Source organism: Salmo salar, chromosome 18 (assembly GCF_965601325.2).
Source record: "Salmo salar chromosome 18, fSalSal1, whole genome shotgun sequence".
Classification (NCBI taxonomy): domain Eukaryota; kingdom Metazoa; phylum Chordata; class Actinopteri; order Salmoniformes; family Salmonidae; genus Salmo; species Salmo salar.
Window position 1 is genome coordinate 82,762,122 of NC_138308.1, and position 20,683 is coordinate 82,782,804.

At 41.3% G+C, this 20,683-nt stretch overlaps 1 protein-coding gene across 8 annotated transcripts in view; it reads right to left on the bottom strand.

Moving 5' to 3' along the window:
* Positions 1-20,626, bottom strand: part of LOC106577864 (H(+)/Cl(-) exchange transporter 3) — a 53,239-nt gene extending 32,613 nt beyond the window's left edge. For 3 of the 8 annotated variants that reach the window (XM_014156274.3, XM_014156271.3, XM_082965199.1), the window contains exons 1-2: positions 20,449-20,626; positions 13,886-14,078 (exon numbers count right to left, since the gene is read on the bottom strand). In XM_014156274.3, coding sequence (XP_014011749.1) covers positions 13,886-14,051 — 166 coding nt within the window. In that variant the 5' untranslated portion in view covers positions 14,052-14,078; positions 20,449-20,626. Of the gene's footprint in view, positions 1-1,170; positions 1,447-8,028; positions 8,282-13,885; positions 14,364-20,448 lie in introns of those variants that run through there. The other 5 variants (XM_014156276.3, XM_045701432.2, XM_014156277.3 and 2 more) reach the window with 5 other exon arrangements.
* Positions 20,627-20,683: the final 57 nt, after the last annotated feature.

Here is a 20,683-nt window from a genome sequence, read left to right on the forward strand (position 1 = left end):
AGATGCTTTATAGATGTTAGTGTGAGTTAGTGTTTTGTTCTCCAACTTTTTGGGGTCCGGAACCCCTTTTTTAATACTAAATATAAAAATCAGGGACTCCCTCATAATTAGAACACAACTCAAGTGAGATCAAAATAGCATGCACAGAGGTTTACTAGGACTTGTGCAGCGCATGGCTGGACGAACCAAGTCTCGGGCCCTGGGAAGGAACATTTTGGCATCGTAGAGAATCTTTCATTTTTCAAGCTAATTATCCTGACAATTTTCAGAGAAAACTTTGCAGTTTAATAACAATAAAATGGGATTACAAGAAGTATTCCGATGAAAAATGTGTAATTGGTGGAGTAAGCCTACTGTGGATACCTATATCCCTGTGAGCCTCCCAGGCCCATAATGCCCTGGGTTAAGAACAACTGTAGATCAACAATTTTACAATACATTGTATTGTATTAAACACTCAAAAAGTTTTCCACTGCTCCCTTGACAAAATGTGTTTAAAATCGGGTGCTGTTAGTAATATTCATAAAATAAAAAATAAAAATGTCAAGTTATTTTTTTCTTCAAACACGGTTTCATGTTAAATGGATCAGCACCACACTGAGACCAACATCTGGAAGCTGTTATAGAGGTGTTCTCCCACACACACACACACACACACACCAGAAACACGTGTCTCTCTCTTGAACACACACAAACATTTAATGGCTTATTCTAAGTTAAGAGACTAAAAGATGGAGGTGGAGGCAGTGGCACACGGTGCTGCTCTTCGGCCACTGCTTCATCCAGCTCAGCTAAGCCTTCCTGTGAGAAAAACACACCCAGCTAATTCACCACGCAGATAACACACACACACACAGCCCAGATATTGGGTCAGAAACTGCCAAGGTTAATCATCAACGAGCAGGGGAATGGTTGAAGAATGGCAGCCAGCTAACGTTAGTTAGATAATATTGTCGCCCACACACACACACACACACACACACATTACAGCCCTCCTATCTGTCCTAAATCATAAGCGCCACACCATTTTAGTCTTTATAACAACAGCTGGGAGCTTGAGCATTAGATTATCCAGCTCCATGACTAACTGTAGCCAGATGGACAGACAGACAGAAACGAACCTCCCACCTCCATTCAGAAGGAAGGAAAGGTGCGGGGATCGTGGCATACCTCTTTTAGGCAGCTCCTGCAGGGGAATGGTATCCCCTCCCCCGTCGTAAGGGAGATAGGGGTCGGTCTCGGCTGAGATATCCTCCATGGTTGACTGACAGCTGGTCGCTAAGCTTACGTTAGCGCTCTCACTGCGCGTTAGCTACTCGTCTCTAGGCGAACTGTTTATCATGGAGGCAGCCTCCATGATTTACAGCAGCCACGAATAGCGTAGCGGGCTGGTGCGTAGGTTTATTTGTGACCGTGTGTGTGCGTGCGTGACGATGTCTGTGCGCGTGAGTTACGAGGGGGGGTGTGTGTGTGTGTGTGTGTGCGGTGTGTGAGCCGAGCTCTCAGCAGTTGACTTCTAAGGGGCCGGTGATGTGGTCACAGGAAAGACGATCGGTTCGCACTGGTTGGTTGCTAGGGTAGACAACTGGCTGAGCCAGTACTGCTGGCATCATATTGATCTGTATTGAACACAGCGCTATACAGTACATTAAAGTTTTAATTTGCTACTTACCAAGGAATTAACAAATGAATATATTCATGTTAGAAAACCTTTTTCTGCACAATCAATAGGCCTAATTGACTTGAATGAAGCAATTTCTCAGAGGCAGAACAGCGTGTGTGTACACACACACACACACACACACACACACACACACACACACACACACACTAAAATCAAAATGTCATTAGAGCAAAAGCCACAGCAGGGGAGAGCAAGAGAAATAGCCAGAAGACGAAAACTACCATAAACAAATGAGTGAAACCAGTAGTACGAGACAGACACTCTCCTCTACCTTCTCTTTCCCTTTTCCACAAACACATGAACTTTCCTCTTTCGCTCTCAAACACATATGCACAAAGAGGATATGCAGCCATGTGTGAGATTTCATCTGAAAGGTTCATAGCTACCAACAGTGCCTTCAGAAAGTATATCCCTTGACTTAGTCCACATTTGTTGTGTTACAGCGCAAATTCAAAATTGATTAAATACATATGTTTCCCCCAACCCATCTACACACAATACCGCATAATGACAAAGTGAAAACATGTTTTTAGAAATGTTTGTAAATTTATTGAAAATGAAATACAAAAATGTAATTTACATAAGTATTCACACCCCTGAGTCAATACATTTTAGAATCACCTTTGGTAGTGATTACAGCTGTGAGTCTTCCTGGGTAAATCTCTAAGAGCTTTGCACACCTGGAATGTACAATATTTGCACATTATTCTTTTAAAAATTCTCTGTCAAGTTGGTTGTTGATCATTACTAGAAAGCCATTTTGTAACTAGGCCACTAATTCAATGTCATCTTGGTAAGTGTACAGCGTAAGTGCCTTTTGTTTTAGGTTATTGTCCTGCTGAAAGGTAAATTCATATCCCAGTGTCTTGTGAAAAGCAGACTGAACTAAGTTTCCTCTAGGATTTTGCCTGTGCTTAGCTCTATTACATTTATTTTTACCCCCCCCCCCCCCCCAAAAAAAATACTCCCTAGTCCTTACCAATGACAAGTATACCCATAACGTGATGCAGCCACCGCCATGTTTGAAAATACAAAGAGTGGTGCTCAGTGATGTTTTGTGTTGGATTTGCCCCAAACATAAACTTTGTCCTGAAAACAAAGCGTTATTTGCAGTTTTATTCAGGGGTTGGAACCGGTTCAGGGAACAGAACTGAAAAATAACTACATTTTTCAAGGAACAGAACCAGACCGAGAACAAAAGTGATCTATACTGTTCTGGAACAGAACCGTTATTTTAAAAGTATGGGAACCAGTTAATGTTATATTACGTTCCAAGCATATTTTTCAGTCCCACAAAAAAAAACGCAACAAAGCGCCTATGGAAAGCCCTCACTGTCACTCAGAAGTGCATTCCAGTGCCTGCCAGCTGAAAATCTTTGCCAGTGTTAGTGTGTAGACTATATGCCCCTCCCACACACTACAAAGCATGCATAGTCTACTGTAGCTACTGACATTACAGGCGTGATTCAGAAATTAAGGGGAGATATTTTTTTATTAGAGAACAATTGATTAACTTTTTCAATGCTAGTTAAGGATACCATAGTTACGGCGTTTCACAGTAGATGTATTAACTACAAAAAGGTAAGACGTGTTTTTATTTTAATTCTGGTGCCGCTCTGAACACAGTAGTTTGTTAGCTAGCTAGCTTGTTAGCTAGCTCTGGTCTCTCATGTGCTTTGTATTTATTTTATTTAACTAGGAAAGCCATTAGTCTAGTGTAGTGACTGGGTGTATTGATACACCTAAAACACTTCAGGGAGCAGGCCTTTCTAATCGACCTGGCCCGGGCATCCTGGAAGGATATTGACCTCATTCCGTCAATAGAAGATGCCTGGTTATTCTTTAAAAAGTGCTTTCCTCACAATCTTAAATAAGCATGCCCCATTCAAAAAATTTAGAACCAGGAACAGATATAGCCCGTGGTTCACTCCAGACCTGACTGCCCTTGACCAGCACAAAAACATAGCAGCACCCACCCATAGCATAAGCCGGTATATTTCACTTGTCACCCCCAAAGCCAATTGCTTCTTTGGCCGCCTTTCCTTCCAGTTCTCTGCTACCAATGACTGGAACAAATTGCAAAAAAATAAAAAAATGTAAATCACTGAAGCTGTCAGACCCATATCTCCCTTACTAACTTTAAGCACCAGCTGTCAGAGCAGCTTGCACCTGTACATAGCCCATCTGTAAATAGCCTATCCAACTACCTCATCCACATACTGTTTATTTTTTATCCTTTGCACCCCGGTATATCTCTACTTGCACATTCATCTTCTGCACATCTATCACTCCAGTGTTTAATTGCTAAATTGTAATTATTTCACCACTATGGCCTATTTATTGCCTTACCTCCCTCATCTTACCTCATTTGTACTTACTGTATATAGACTTTGTTTCTATTGTGTTTGTTTATTCCATGTGCAACTCTTGCTTTAATCTTGGCCAGGTCGCAGTTGTAAATGAGAACTTGTTCAGAACTAGCCTACCTGGTTAAATAAAAGGTGAAATAATATAAATAAATAAATGTAAAAAGTGTAATTATTAACCTCATCATGCTCAAAAATTCAAAAAACAATTCCACTTTGACATTATGGGGTATTGTGTGAATGACAGTGACACAACATCTACATTTAAATCATTTTAAGGCTGTAGCACAACAAAATGTGAAAAAAGTCAAGGGGTGTGAATACTTTGAAGGCAGAGCAATGCCACATTTGGCAATGAGTGTGCGTATGAGTGAAACTGTCACAATGCAGAACTGAAGCAGCTCTATCAAAATCAATCACTAGAAAGCACTGCACCTGAAATGTATATTCACACTATGACTTGTTATTATTAAGAAAGATTACATTTTGACTGCTGTGCTGGCACCATCAAACCAAACAAACAACCAATGAAGCCCCTACCTTTTAGCACTGCTCCTGTTGCTAGGCGATGGCACAGGCGATATCAACCCTCTGGAGTTTGGAAGTAAATCCCAACAGAGAGTACAAAGTTAACGTGGCACCAGGGTTCTAGAAATCAGATGAACCAGCACTCTAAAAACCAAATATGTTCTATCTCCACAGTTCCAATATGTAATTCCTCTGTTCTAAGCCTGGGTCAAGTAGTTCCATTCTGTTCCACTAAAGAACATTCCCACATCTGCCTGACACAGCACACCAGGTGGGCCAGACAAGGGTCCACTTCCACCCACAACACACAGTGCATATAAATAGCACGAGACACACAGAAAGGCAGCTTAACCTACAGGCACAATCCTGACAGATACCGGCATTTACACTTCATGGATTGCCATTAGGCACGTGCTGATTGGACGGCAAGCTGCCAAACTGGTTCATGAGAATTTCTTTTTCACTCCCCTAGTCACTTCATCCAGTTCCTACACTATATATATACACACACACACACACACACAAAAGTATGTGGCACCCCTTCAAATTAGTGGATTCGGCTATTTCAGCCACAACCACACAAAATCGAGCACACAGCCATGCAATCACCTGTGATGGAAATGTTATACTCATGTGCTTCTCTTAGGACTAATTTCTGTCTTCTATTCGTGTGCTGTTCTAATGACCAATTTCTGTGTTCATGCAAGTGGCTGACTGAACGAATCCTCACCATCAGTAGCTGCAATTTGGCAGTACGCCCAGACCTTGTTTTGAGAACGAAAGATTTCTCAGTTTCAGCATCTCAGCTTAGAGAGAAGAAGCCTTGTGAGGTATTGGTCTGTTACATGTTATGAACCAGTATTGGACGGTCACATGAATGAAACAAACCGGTAATGATTAATTAACTATGCTAAATCATGCAAATATAACTTGTCTGTGTATAGCCGTATATAAGAGAACTGATGGGACTACCCAAGCAGAGCTCCTGATTAACATGTGTACTAAAGTGCATTGAGTTGGTTGGAACCTCTCCAGCGCGCTGACAATAAACAATGATTCATTTAAGATTGTCTATGGAGTGTTGTGAAAATCCTTACACAGGGACACTGAAAGGCAAACATTGGCAGTAGAATGGCCCATACTGAAGTTCTCAGTGACTTTCAACGTAACACTGTTATAGGATGCCACCTTTCCAACAAAGCAGCTCTTCAAATTTCTGCCCTGCTAGAGCTGCCCTGGTCAACTGTAAGTGCTGTTACTGTGTAGTGGAAACGTCTAGGAGCAACAACGGCTCAGCCACGAAGTGGTAGGCCACACAAGCTCACAGAATGGGACCGCCGAGTGCTGGAGAGCATTAAAATCGTCTGTCCTCGTTTGCAACACTCACTACAGAGTTTCAAACTGCCCATGGGAGCAACGTCAGCACAAGCACTGTTCGTCGGGAGCTTCATGAAATGGGTTTCCATGGCCGAGCAGCCGCACACAAGCCTAAGATCACCATGCGCAATGCCAAGTGTTGGCTGGAGTGGTGTAAAGCTCGCCACCATTGGACTCTGGAGCAGTAGAAGCGCGTTCTCTGGAGTCTGACGGATGAATCTGGGTTTGGCGGATGCCAGGAGAATGCTACCTGCCCAAATGCATAGTGCCAACTGTCAAGTTTGGTGGAAGACGAATAATGGTCTGGGGCTGTTTTTCATGGTTCGGGCTAGGCCCCTTAGTTCTAGTAAAAGGAAAATCTTAATGCTACAGCATACAATGACATTCTAGACTACTCTGTGCTTCCAACTTTGTGGCAACAGTTTGGGGAAGTCCCTTTCCTGTTTCAGCCTATGGTTTGTCGAGATCGGTGTCGAAGCCAACTGACATTTACTCCTGAGGTGCTGACCTGTTGCACCCTCTACAATCACTGTGATTATTATTATTTGACCCTGCTGGTCATCTATGAACATTTGAACATCTTGGCCATGTTCTGTTATAATCTCCACCCGGCACCGGCACAGCCAGAAGAGGACTGGCCACCCCTCATAGCCTGGTTCCTCTCTAGGTTTCTTCCTAGGTTCTGGCCTTTCTAGGGAGTTTTTCCTAGCCACCGTGCTTCTACACCTGCATTGCTTGCTGTTTGGGGTTTTAGGCTGGGTTTCTGTACAGCACTTTGTGACATCAGCTGATGTAAGAAGGGCTTTATAAGTGAATTTGATTGATTGATTGATTGAAGAACTTGACTGGTCTGAACAGATGCCTGACCTCAACCCCATCAAACACCTTTGGGATGAATTGGAACGCCGACTGCGAGCCAGGCCTAATCGCCCAACATCAGTGCCCAACCTAACTAGTGCCTGTGGCTGAATGGAAGCAACTTCCCGCAACAATGTTCTAGTGGAAATCTTTCCCAGAAGAGAGGAGGCTGTTATAGCAGCAAAGGGGGGGGACCAACTCCATATTAAAGCCCATTATTTTGGAATGAGATGACGAGCAGGTGTCCACATACTTTTGTATATAACATGTGGGCATGTGTATGAACACTGACTTGAGTAGCCTGTTACTTAGTAACACGTGGATACACCTACAGGCAGTAGCTTACACCTAGGTTCACTGAGAAAGTTTGCAGAGTTGGAGAATGGAGACCCCTGATTGGGCAGAGATTACTGAGAGTGACCTTGTAACCCAACTCACACTCATTCCCTAGGGGGAAGGGAAACAGGACTTTATTAAATATGGTACTTAAAACATACAAGATAATTATAGAAAACGACTTAACCATGTAACAAAGTACTGATGTTCTACCTTTGACCTGTGTAACTGCCCGTATCAAATGTCTGCCAGTGTTGAATGTTATGGCTAAAGTTAGACTCCAGACTGAGTCAAGGGATCACTGATAATGTATCTGTGACACTATGTGATTCTGTAGCAGCTGATGTTGTGACATCCTACAAGCCTCTCGGCTGGTGTTTACAGAACATTAGGTGCTGTGTGATTAATAAGAAGGGTATTCTCAGAGAAGGCCCGTTAGAATTTGCTTCTGCTTCTGCTCTGGGAGGGGTCTCCCTGTTGCAACTGTTAAATAAACAAGATTGGATTCTGACTGATGTTATCAACAACTGCTCTCCTTTCGGGTCACCGGAAAATTCCCTTTACACACAGTGGCCCGCCTTGGCATGCTTTCTCTGTGTCCTACTAAACGAAACCTTGTCACCCTCACTGGAGCAGTACTACTATATAGCCAGTCTCCACTGGGTCATTAATTATCAATGGTCTCTGGTCTCCAGTAACACTAAAGAAAAACATATCCACATGGCCTAACCAAGTTATGGTAGGTTACAGCAGAGTGTATTAGTTTGACATAACATTTCCTAGTTCGCTGGCTGTGAGGACTCTCAGAAAAAAGCAATGTAGCCTTAACATGCCCTGAGGCTCCAGCAATGTTGCATTAAAGCATTCAGACTCACTGACCTGGTTTCCCAAGCGTTTCAACATCCAACTGCTACATCCGTTCACTGACATGCTTGGAAATATGACAAGAAGTCAGCTAAAAAGAAGTAGAAACAGACTGGCGCTCAGGCAGGCGTTAGGCTACATCTTGGTATTCACACATTGTGCAGTATTGGCAGTAGCGTTAGTGCCTGTCCATTCTCTGGTTACACATCTTCATTCACTTCTGGACTCTGTGGGGGAGCTTAATATGAGAAAAACTAGCCCTGTACTCAGCAATTCATAACTGCTTTCAGAGGCGCACGCCCACAAACATGTAAACACAGGAGGAACTCTGCGCTTGTACACACTGGTGAGAGACAGTGGATAAGGAGTATTGTGCAGCAGAGTAAAAACGTCAAGCACTGTGTGCCCCTAAGCACAACTTCAATTAGATTATTGAAAAAATAACTTGTTTCGACTAGTATTACATCCAATCAGACTCAATCAACATAAACAAAAGACAAAAGGCTGTCCTTATTTTGGCTTTCCTTGGCCTCTCCGTACATCCATGGTTTGATAAATGTACTTTAAAGCCTCACTGGATCAGTGTCCCGAAATTGGGACAGTAGTGGCTCAATATACCATATGTGACTAGAATGCCGTTGTAAACAACAGCCAACTTTCCAGGACATAGACATGTCTTATATCGTCAGAAAGCTTAAGTGATTGTTACTCTAACTGCTGTGTCCAATTTACAGTAGCTATTACAGTGAGATAAAAAAAACATGCTATTGTTTAAGGATAGTGCACAACAACAAAAAACTTTTATCAAGGCAACTGGTTTGATACATTCACCTCTGACGGTATATAATGTACTTACATTAAGTAATCTTCCACTGATTTGTCATCCTGAGGGTCCCAGAGATAAAATGTAGCATAATTTTGTTTGACAAAATTAATTTTGATATCCTAACACACAAAACGTTGCTTAACCCGGTCAAGTTCGGTTTCTTTGCAATCCTCAGACACTCTAGAAGGCAACCAAACTTGTTTCAACATTCTACATTACGTATTGGCTACACAACATGTCAATTAGCCCATGAAGGTAAGCCATCATTATGCACCAATGAGACGAGCGTGTTCACTTGATTGTGTGTGTCATGGTCCAATGACCACCTATCGTTTTGAAACATAGCTAACTAGATAGCCAATGAGCTGGACTTTACAGGTGTATGTGAACGCCCTTTGTACAACAAACAACCATCATGCTAGAGCTGTGGGCAACAGTGTTCATTCTCAAGGGGAAAGCAAACAGGACGCACAGTAGTTTACATTATACAGCGGTTCGTTATCTTCTACAAACTTTTCTCAAAACTGAAAAAGTAAAAAACAGATGATCTCCACATGTGTATTTCCCGCCATAAATCATGGAGTAGGAGGTGTTATGGTGTGCTTTGCTGGTGACACTGTCTGTGATTTATTTAGAATTCAAGGCACACTTAACCAGCATGGCTACCACAGCATTCTGCAGCGATACGCAATCCCATCTGGTTTGGGCTTAGTGGGACTGTCATTTGTTTTTCAACAGGACAATGACCCAACACACCTCCAGGCTGTGTAAGGGCTATTTTACCAAGGAGAATGATGGAGTGCTGCATCAGACGAGCTGGCCTTCACAATCCCCAAACTTCAACCAAATTGAGATGGTTTGGGATGAGTTGGACCGCAGAGTGAAGGAAAAGCAGCCAACAAGTGCTCAGCATATGTGGGAACTCCTTCAAGACTGTTGGAAAAGCATTTCAGGTGAAGCTGGTTGAGAGAATGCCAAGTGTGCAAAGCTGTCATCAAGGCAAAGGGTGGCTATTTGAAGAACATCAAATAAACAAATCTAAATATATTTTAACACTTTTCTGGTTACTACATGATTCCATGTGTTATTTCATAGTTGTGATGTCTTCACTATTATTCTACAATGTAGAAAATAGTAAAAATAAAGAAAAGCCCTTAGGTGTTCTAAAACTTTTGACCGGTAGAGTGTATGTATGTATGTATGTGTGTATGTATGTATAGCAACTACAGATTGCCCCTTTAAGTCTATCAAAAGTGTGCAAGTTTGAGCATGTGTCCATTAGGCCTATGGATTTTTTTTATCAGCATGAATTAGATTTAGCAATAAAAGCCCAACTTTTATTCCATAGGCTTGGATCCGCATTATGCGGCTGTAGCAAGTACGCATGTTCACTGGCTGTCCAGTGGTTTCAAAAACAATGATTGATAGGCAGCTTAAACTTTTTGAATTCAACCATTGTTTAGGTTCAAATACACATTTAGATTTGTGAACAGCCATCCACAACAACCACAATCCGTAAGGCGCAAATAGCTAAATGAGAGAGCAGCAGTGTGATTCACATCATGCGCTATGTAGATATCAATAATAAGTGATATCCGTATTGCCGTAGACTACACCACTACTGTCATCCTTACCTACAAGCGTTTATTCAAGTTGGATAATCTTTTTGATGCCGACAAAAGTCGCACCATTGGAAGACATAGCTTGGACTGTAGCCTACAAAAGCCTATTACAGCGATCCAGCAAACATATTTGGTGTGTCATCATAGTGGTCTCTGACCTGTGGTCAGACTTGCTCAGGTGGAACAAACTTACTTTAAACTTTATTTTTAAAAATTCACAAACATCATTTCTGATTTTAAAAAGTAATCCTTGAAGTAATCATCTAGTTTTTTTAAAGGGGGATACCTAGTAGAGGTCGACCGATTAAAAATCGGCATGGCCGATTAATTAGGGCTGATTTCAAGTTTTCATAACAAAAATCGGTAATCGCCCGATTACATTGCAATCCACGAGGAGACTGCGTGGCAGGCTGACCACCTGTTATGTGAGTGCAGCATCAAAAGGACCTTGTGGCTGCAAGGAGCCAAAGTAAGTGCTAGCTAGCATTACATTTATCTTATAAAAAAACAATCAATCAATCTTAACATAATCACTAGTTAACTACACATTGTTGATGATATTACTAGGTTAACTAGCTTGTCCTGCGTTCCATATAATCAATGCGATGCCTGTTAATTTATCATCGAATCACAGCCTACTTCAACTTCACCAAACGGGTGAGGACTTAACAAAAGCGCATTCGCGAAGAAAAGCACAATCGTTGCACAAATGTACCTAACCATAAACATCAATGCCTTTCTTAAAATCAATACACAAGTATATTTTTTTTAAACCTGCATATTCAGTTAAGAAATTCATGTTAGCAGGCAATATTAACTAGGGAAATTGTGTCACTTCTCCTGCGTTCTGTGCAAGCAGTCAGGCTATATGCAGCAGTTTGGGCCGCCTGGCTCGTTGCGAACTGTGTGAAGACCATTTCTTCCTAACAAAGACCGTAATTCATTTGCCAGAATTGTACATAATTATGACATAACATTGAAGGTTGTGCAATGTAACAGCAATATTTAGACTTAGGGTTGCCACCCATTCTATAAAATACAGAACGGTTCCGTATTTCACTGAAAGAATAAACATTTTGTTTTCAAAATGCTCATTTCTGGATTTGACCATATTAATGACCTAAGGCTCGTATTTCTGTGTGCTTATTATAATTAAGTCTATGATTTGATAGGGCATTCTGACTGAGCGGTGGTAGGCAGCAGCAGGCTCGTAAGCATTCATTCAAACAGCACTTTACTGCGTTTGCCAGCAGCTCTTAGCAATGCTTGAGGCACAGCGCTGTTTATGACTTCAAGCCTATCAACTCCCGAGATTAGGCTGGCAATACTATAGTGCCTATAAGAACATCCAATAGTCAAAGGTATATGAAATACAAATGGTACAGAGAGAAATAGTCGCCGCATCATAATACCTATAATAACTACAACCTAAAACTTCTTAACTGGGAATATTGAAGACTCATGTTAAAAGGAATCACCAGCTTTCATATGTTCTCATGTTCTGAGCAAGGAACTTAAACGTTAGTTTTTTTTACATGGCACATATTGCATATTACTTTCTTCTCCAACACTGTGTTTTTGCATTATTTAAACCAAATTGAACATGTTTCATTATTTATTTATTTGAGACTAAATTGATTTTAGTTACGTATTATATTCGGATAAAGTAAGTGTTCATTCAGTATTGTTGTAATGGTCATTATTACAAATATATGTAAAATAATAATAAATTGGCCGATTGAATTGGTATTGGCTTTTTTTGGTCCTCCAATAAAATCGGTATCGGCGTTGAAAAAAATCATAATCGGTCGACCTCTAATACCTCGTCAGTTGTACAACTGAATGCCTTCAACTGAAATGTGTCTTCCACATTTAACCACGCTGTAATCTGATTACAACATTTTTGCTGGTAACGTTTTCTAATCGATTACTCCCTAACCTTGACAGCTTCCTATTTCAATGTATGGCCTTTCTTTTGCTTTTCAAAGATGATGCAACAAAAATCTAAATAGAAAACATTTTTGTTTGTTTAATCTATTGTGTTATATTCGCCTACATTAATTTCACATGTCCTCAAACTTCAAAGTGTTTCCTTTCAAATGGTATCAAGAATATGCATATCCTTGCTTCAGGTCCTGAGCTACAGGCAGTTAGATTTGGGTATGTCATTTTAGGCAGAAATTGAGATGAAGGGTCCTACCCAGAAGAGGCTTAATACCGGCAATCCATTTATAATCCTTCTTTCAGACTCACATATTCAGTTCAGACGCACTTAAAATTGTCACACAAAAACCCTGAAATAAGTTCATGAGGTAGCTTAGCTTTCTATTCAATTTCATTTAAAAAGACCTTCAGATTGTGAATAGTAATTAGGGAAGCTTGCGCTGTCACTGCAGCCAACTGTGACTTGTCATATTAAGGGAGTTGAGGGAGTCGCTTCTCTGATTTGTCATATTGAACATATCAGATAGGAGGGAGTTGTTTCTCTGGGACTTGTCATATTAAAACATCATATCAGATATGAGGGAGTTGTTTCTCTTTTGATCAGCTACTAGAACCCAAACCTAGAGCAGTAGCAGGAAGCCAGTGTAACTACGGTAACAAGACATGACTCAGCAAATCAAGCATCAGGCCAGCAGGCAGCTACAGGAAACAAGCAGGAAAACCTATAAAAGCAGCACAACCATAAACACTGCAAAATGTAACGCCACAAGTCACGACCAAAGTAAACAGGAAGTGAAGCACAATGAAGAGAGTAGTTAATGAGGTACCGCATGGATGGCGATAGCTGGGAAAGTATCAAAATAAAACAGGATCACAGGAATGGACAGTCTGGTTCCAGATCTGTTTCTTTGTACTATATTAGCCCAGTCCTATGGCCGTTGTCATGCAAAAACACGTTTGTTGATCTGGGACCAGGCTAATATGGGCTAGGCTGTAAGCATAAAACAAAAACAAGATGGCGGGTAAGTTTGCAACCACTAATCGCTGGTATGGAGATGAGACAGCAGGCAGGAGACATCTGATGGAGGATGGTTTGGGATCGGGTGGCATGGATGGATGGAGATGGTTGTATGTTGGGAACTGAAACAAGGGGGGGGGTAAATCAATGGCACAGCAGCAAGCAGGGGCAGGGCAATATGTCACATCACAGCCAGGGTAGTGAGCGACCCAACGAGCAAGGCAGCATTGAGTGGGATCATCAGTGCAGATTTGGCAAGCCGCCAGTATACGAAGTACAGTCACAACAACACAGCTGACAACATCCATCCATGGATGGACCCACAGCTTCCGGCCTGGAACAGACCCTCTTTATCTGAACAAATCAGCCCAGCCAGACCATCTCTCCGTTGGGAACAGCAACCCAGCGCCATGGGCGGTTATGGGGGTCTGATGGCGTAGCAGCGATTAGCATTGGGCCTACCTGGTGAGGTGGTGTCTCCATCCAGAAGGTTGTCATCCTCGGAGGTGTGGAAGTCCATGACAACCCCTGTGCCATCCAGCAGCTCCTCGTCGCTGCTGGCGCTGGTGATACTGTTGTAGCCGTTCCTGTAGTAGCCGTTCCTGTTGAAGAGCTGCTCCGACTCCATTTAGCTACGCGCTACACACGCAGTGCCCTGGGTGGAGGGAACACACACAAACTCATATCACAGGGTAGGGCACTGTGGCAATGCCATTGTAGCTGTTCCTGTGTAGTGGCTCCTGTAGTAACACACACACACACACACGGAAGTCCACGGGCTGGCTGATTAGGAAGTTGGAACCAGAGGGCCGAGTCTGGTAAAGGTTTCTGTTTCAGATTAGGTCTGACTTGGAACCTGGTACCAACCTCAGTGCAGGGTTGTTTCTAGTTGGTGACGGAAGGAGGAAGGGGCGGAGGTCTTTAGGAGACATGAGTGTGAACTGTCAGACCCAGACACTTCACTAAAGAGGAAGATGGATGAGGAAGAACAGCAGTAGCAGTAAACCCATCTGCTGTCTCTCTCTACTGTCAGTATGGAGGACTGATGATGGAGGGCCCTGGTGGTGAACATCCTCAAGCCCATGCATCTCGTTACCTCCATCCGTCTGTTTGTCGGAGAGTGTGCTAGATAGGAGTGATGAGTCTGTATGCCCTGCACGTTGTACACGACACCTCTCTGTCTGAATCTGAAATTGAACTCCGTCGTTTTGTGTTTGTTCATATGGTGCACACGCAGATATCGATTCCTATTTGAAATATTTATACCTCTCCAGTCCATCAGTTATGTGGGGCATTTTTGCTGCATCCGTTTTGAGGAAACGCATTAACGCGAACAAACCATTTCTGTGTGGGAAGAACCAGCCAGGAGTGTGTAGTCCTATTTTTAGATTGGGGATTATGAACAGGAGTGGATACATCCTGTCCACTGTACAGTTATGTGAAGCTGGCTTAGAACAACCATCCTAGAGCACAGTAACTTCACTATTGTGCCCCCTAGTGTTGGCAGGGGAAAACAACACCTTCCAGATCAGAAATAAAATCAAAATGTATTCGTCACATGCTTCGTAAACAACAGGTGTAGACTAACAGTGAAATGCTTACTTACGGGCCCTTCCCAACAATGCAGAGAAATAATAGAAAAGTAAAACATAAGTAATAATAAGTACACAATGACTAACGATAACTTGCCTATATACACGTGGAACCAGTACAGAGTCGAGGTGCAGGGGTACTAGGTAAATATGTACATATAACTAGGAATAAAGTGACAGTTAATAAACAGTAGCAACAGCGTATGTGATGAGTTAGTAGAGAACCAGAGAGGAAGGGGTAATACACCAACATCTGAGCTAGATCATCAAAGATAGTAGCTATCCTATCTGACTGAATAAGTCGATTCTTCTAAAGAATGGTTTCTGGTCTAATGCAGCAAGATGTGACCTTTTTCCACTAGCTAGCCTATTTGACTGTGAATACGCAGGTTAATGATTCTTCTAACAATGGTTTCTGGTCTTATCTAGCAAGACATGATCTTTTTCCATGTGGTAAAACACGCAAGGCCTATGAGTTGAAATGGAAGCAGGTTGAGCTAACGATATGTTTAAATTTAATAGAACTATGTAGTGTATCATCATCCCAACCAGACCCAGTGCAATGAACTAAATGAATCCAAAAGTGAACCATATGAAATCAAAAGGCAGGCAACAATTGATTTCATCTGTAGACGAGTCACCAAGTAACAGCCAGAGAACCTGAGGGATAAAGTCTGGGTAGAGTAACTGACTATAGGCCTAATCCTCTACTAAATTCATTGTTCTAATAACTTATTTTAGGCTGGCAGTGATATCACTGACTCTTCTTTGGAGATTATATATATATATATATATATATATATATAGTATCCTCTCTCTTTAAACCGAAATTAAAATCTAATCCAATTTTATGTCACATGCTTTGTAAACACCATGTGTAGACTAACAGTGAAATGCTTAATTACAGGCCCTTCCCAACAATGCAGAGAGAAAGAAAATAGAGCAATATTAGAAACGTTTTTTTTTAAAGTAATAAATACACAATGAGTAATAATAACTTGAACATATACGGATGCAAGTCACAAGCTCATTATGACAGGAAGAAAGAGTCAGAAATCCTCCTAGGCCTAATCCAGATCATTTGCACTCATCAACATTCAACAATGAAAGCAAAATGAAATGATACTTTAACTGATGTCACTAGAGCTTATGTTTCATTCAAGTAGAATCATTGCAGACATGGCTCTGTGAACACCACGTTGTGAGACAGACAACATCTTGTCACATCAACATTTTCTCATAGGTGTCTATGGAGGAAGAAACACACCAGAGAGCCTACATTTCACTAGCCTGGTCCCAAAACTTTATATACAGTAACCTACTATTTTATTTTGTTGTCATGCCAATACACCAACAGTCTGGACCACTAGGCTAACAACTCCCTCTCACCTTGAATGAAGAAATCAATTTGAGCTGTATCAAATCAAAGCATGAAATTAAATTATGTTTGTTTTTAGAAGCTGGTTGAGAGAATGTCAAGAGTGTGCAAAGCTGTCATCAAGGCAAAGGGTTGCTACTTTGAAGAACCTAAAATATATTTTGATTTGTTTAACACATTTTTTGGTTACTACAAGATTCCATATGTTATTTCATAGTTTTGATGTCTATTCTACAATGTAGAAAATTGTAAAAACAAAGAAAACCCCCAGAATTTTGACTGTTACCGTATGACATATGTTAGTAATTTAAATCTTGTTCCATTTTCACATGGAACTGTCTGTTCCTACCCAGTCTGGAGAGGCGCATGTTTGTTCCTCTCTACCTTTTCACAAGGTTAAGGTAAAGTCGTGAACATTTTTGGTAAATTAAACAACCTTCAGGCTTCATTATCAACAGAGGGAAAGTTTTTAGTTTACAACAGCCCAATAGTGAAATTAACACTCCCAGGGGAGTCTCAGAACCAGCCTGACATGACAAACCAAACGGGTATGAATTGATCAATCATAAATTGGCTAAGTATCTTTATAGACTTCAATCCATCAGATGTCAGGTCCATGAAGTTGCTTACTGCACACTAAGGCTAAGCTTTTGATCTCGTATCAGAACAAATACAGCATTAGGTTAAAGTTGACAGGATGATGACTTTATAAAACAGCTACTAAAATGCAGTGATGGGGTCAATTCCATTTTAATTCCAGTAAATTCAGAAAGTAAACCAAATTCCAATAAAAAAATATTTATTGAAAAGCTTTGAAGATAATTGGAATTCCAGTGTTCTTCCTGAATTGACTGGAATCTAAAACGGAATTGCCCCCAACCCTGCTACAATGGATGCTTGTTCCTTATCAATTTTCACTCTGACATTTTAGAATGTGTGAGAGGAGTGAGGTGTGTAGAACATATGTGTTTGAATGGCAACAGCATTATTGTCATCTCCTAAAACTTATAGAGTAGGAGAGAAAGCGGTCCTCTTCTGTCAGTAGTCAAGGAGCTAAGTGTTGCCAGGGGAGACTGTTGCTGGGATATGACTCAGCATTTTGCCTGTCCCTCGGTGATATGATCACATCTCCTGTAAGGCATAGTCCCCACTGCCAACACTACAGGTTGATTTGACGCACCTCCAAACAAAATAAAAGCAATAACTTCTCTTTTTTTTTACTACTATACCTCCCCTACTAATAGCACCTCTACCAACTGTAATAATCAAGGTTATAGCCTTATAATGCAAAACTGTTCAATTGCAAGTTGTGAGAAACCTTAAATAAAAGTCAAGCGCTATAAGCTTGCATTATGCTGCATATTCTAGGAATCAGACCATAATGGTGTAGCACCCTCAGACAGCGCCACCTATCCCCAATCCCCAAGCAGAAAGTTTCAAAGGAAGACCTGGTACATCTCAAGAAAAATAGGAAGTGCTTACTTCGAGAGCTGATTCAACAAAAATAAAAAAGAGGTAGGCTAGGCCTTCAGAAATATGCCACACCATCTATAAGCAACAGGGCAGGAACTTGTGTTGTGACATTGTAGAAGTGAGAGCAAAAAATTGATGATTCTTCTATATGTCAGCACTGTCATAGATGGAACACCAAATTTGGACATAAATATTGTCTCTTAAATACTATGAATGCCACCCTGCACTTAAATAATATAAAGAGTACCAGCAGGCACCTATTTCAGTCCACTTCAAGCACAATGGACTCCAACCGATGCTCTGGTCAAGAGCTCCAATAGGCTACCTTAATCATGCAGCACTGAAATGACAAGTGTGGTTCCTGAGCTTATTAAGCAATTACATCCCATCATGCTAAGGGTCATGTATAAAAATTATGAGCAGGCCATTATTTTGCCTACAATGGCTATGCCCCCATAGGATGACAATCCCCTCATCCACAGGGCACGAGTGGTCACGGAATGGTTTGTTGAGCATGAAAACGATGTAAGCCATATGCCATGGCCGTCTCAGTCACCAACTGAACACTTACGGGAGATTCTGAAGCATGGCCTCAGACAGCGTTTTCCACCCCCAATAAAACACCAAACGATGGAATTTCTTGTGGGAGAATATTGGAGGGATGCGACACCAGAGTTCCAGACACTTGTCGAATCTATGCCAAGGTGCATTGAATCTGTTCTGGCTCGTGGTGGACAATTCCCCATTAGGACACTTTATGTTGGTGTTTCCTTTGTTTTGGCAGTTACCTGTAGCTGCATGGGGCAATCAATATCAGCATAAACTAGAAAAAGACATCGACTTACCCTAAAAAAGAAAATGTTCACCCAAAGAAATTGTGGGTGAAGCCTGAGGTTCTTTCCTGTTGCTCACATGCAGAGGCCAATCTATGCCCCATACTCACCCTAGCATCATATTTTGCAGTATGTTTTTTATTTTATTTTTATTTAACCAGGTAGGCAAGTTGAGAACAAATTCTCATTTACAATTGCGACCTGGCCAAGATAAAGCAAAGCAGTTCGACAACATACAAAAACACAGAGTTACACATGGAGTAAAACAACATACAATCAATGATACAGTAGACAAAAATAAGACTATATACAATGTGAGCAAATGATGTGAGATAAGGGAGGTAAAGGCAAAAAAAGGCCATGGTGGCAAAGTAAATAAATTATAGCAAGTAAAACACTGGAATGGTAGAATTATAATTTGAAGAAAGTTCAAAGTTAAAATATAAATAATATGGTGCAAAGGAGCAAAATAATAAATAAAATAAATAAATACAGTAGGGGAAGAGGTAGTAGTTTGGGCTACATTATAGATGGGCTATGTACAGGTGCAGTGATCTGGGAGCTGCTCTGATAGCTGGTGCTTAAAGCTAGTGAGGGAGATAAGTGTTTCCAGTTTCAGAGATTTTTGTAGTTCGTTCCAGTCATTGGCAGCAGAGAACTGGAAGGAGAGACGACCAAAGGAGGAGTTGGCTTTAGGGGTGACCAGAGAGATATACCTGCTGGAGCGCGTGCTACAGGTGGGTGCTGCTATGGTGACCAGTGAGCGGAGATAAGGGGGGACTTTACCTAGCAGGGTCTTGTAGATGACCTGGAGCCAATGTGTTTGGCGACGCTTATGAAGCGAAGGCCAGCCAACGAGAGCGTACAGGTCGCAGTGGTGGGTAGTATATGGGGCTTTGGTGACAAAACAGATGGCACTGTGATAGACTGCATCCAGCTTGTGTAAAACACAGGTGACACATTCCATTCATATAGTCATGGTTTGGTAATAATCACGTGATACATAGGACAATGCATGGGTGAAAAGTAAGGAAGGAAAAATGTATATCACTATGCAATACCTCCATATAGATTTATGCCATAACATCTGCATGCAATACAAACTATATGTATCTCTGTTTTACTGTGTAAGCTACCATGCCGCTAAATAAGCATGAAAATACCAAGTTCAACTGCAACTACAGTATCCGTCATCACGCGCTTTTCTGGTGTATCATGCCATGGGGGTGCTATGACGTTTTTTAAAGCTAGGTCAGCAGTGTTTCTGAATGATACAACAAATGTTTTAACTTACAATGACATCATCCTAAATGTCACATGAAAGATGCAGCCAGCTAGTTAGAACCACAAATAAGTACGATTTATCTGCGAATAACTGTCTCGTAGCATGATATAAAAGCCAACTAGAATTTTGCTAACAAACAAGCTACGACTGGCAGGGTCTCGAGCGCTCCTTCATAACATCAGTTGGTTAAGGGGGGGCCTGATCGATTTTGATGCAACTCCACCATTTGGCATGGTGAATTTCACAAAGCGATTTCTTATTATATGCATAACGGACCTGTCAAACTTGTCTATAAATGCATCATATGCTGAATATGTGCAACATCATTATGGTGAAAATTATTTAAAGCATAATGCATGGAGAGATGAGCAACCTGTATTCAGTTAACATTCCCAACGGTAGTTACGATAGTGTGTAAAATATAACCTCGTCACACCGCGGCGTGCACCAGCGACATACTTTACCTTTGCAATCCCTATTCCACCCCGGTCATACCGAATCATCCTTTTCTTGAGTAGAAACGGAGAGTTTTTACTAAAATATATTTGACATTCTCCCCATGTTTTTTTGTCCCGTTCCTGTGGGTCGTCATTAGTTAACACATGCATAAAGTAATAAACCCCGCCTATTTCTACAATTTCGATTAGATTTTTTTAAAACCTACCCGTAACCACACTGCTAACCTTATGACTAACCCTA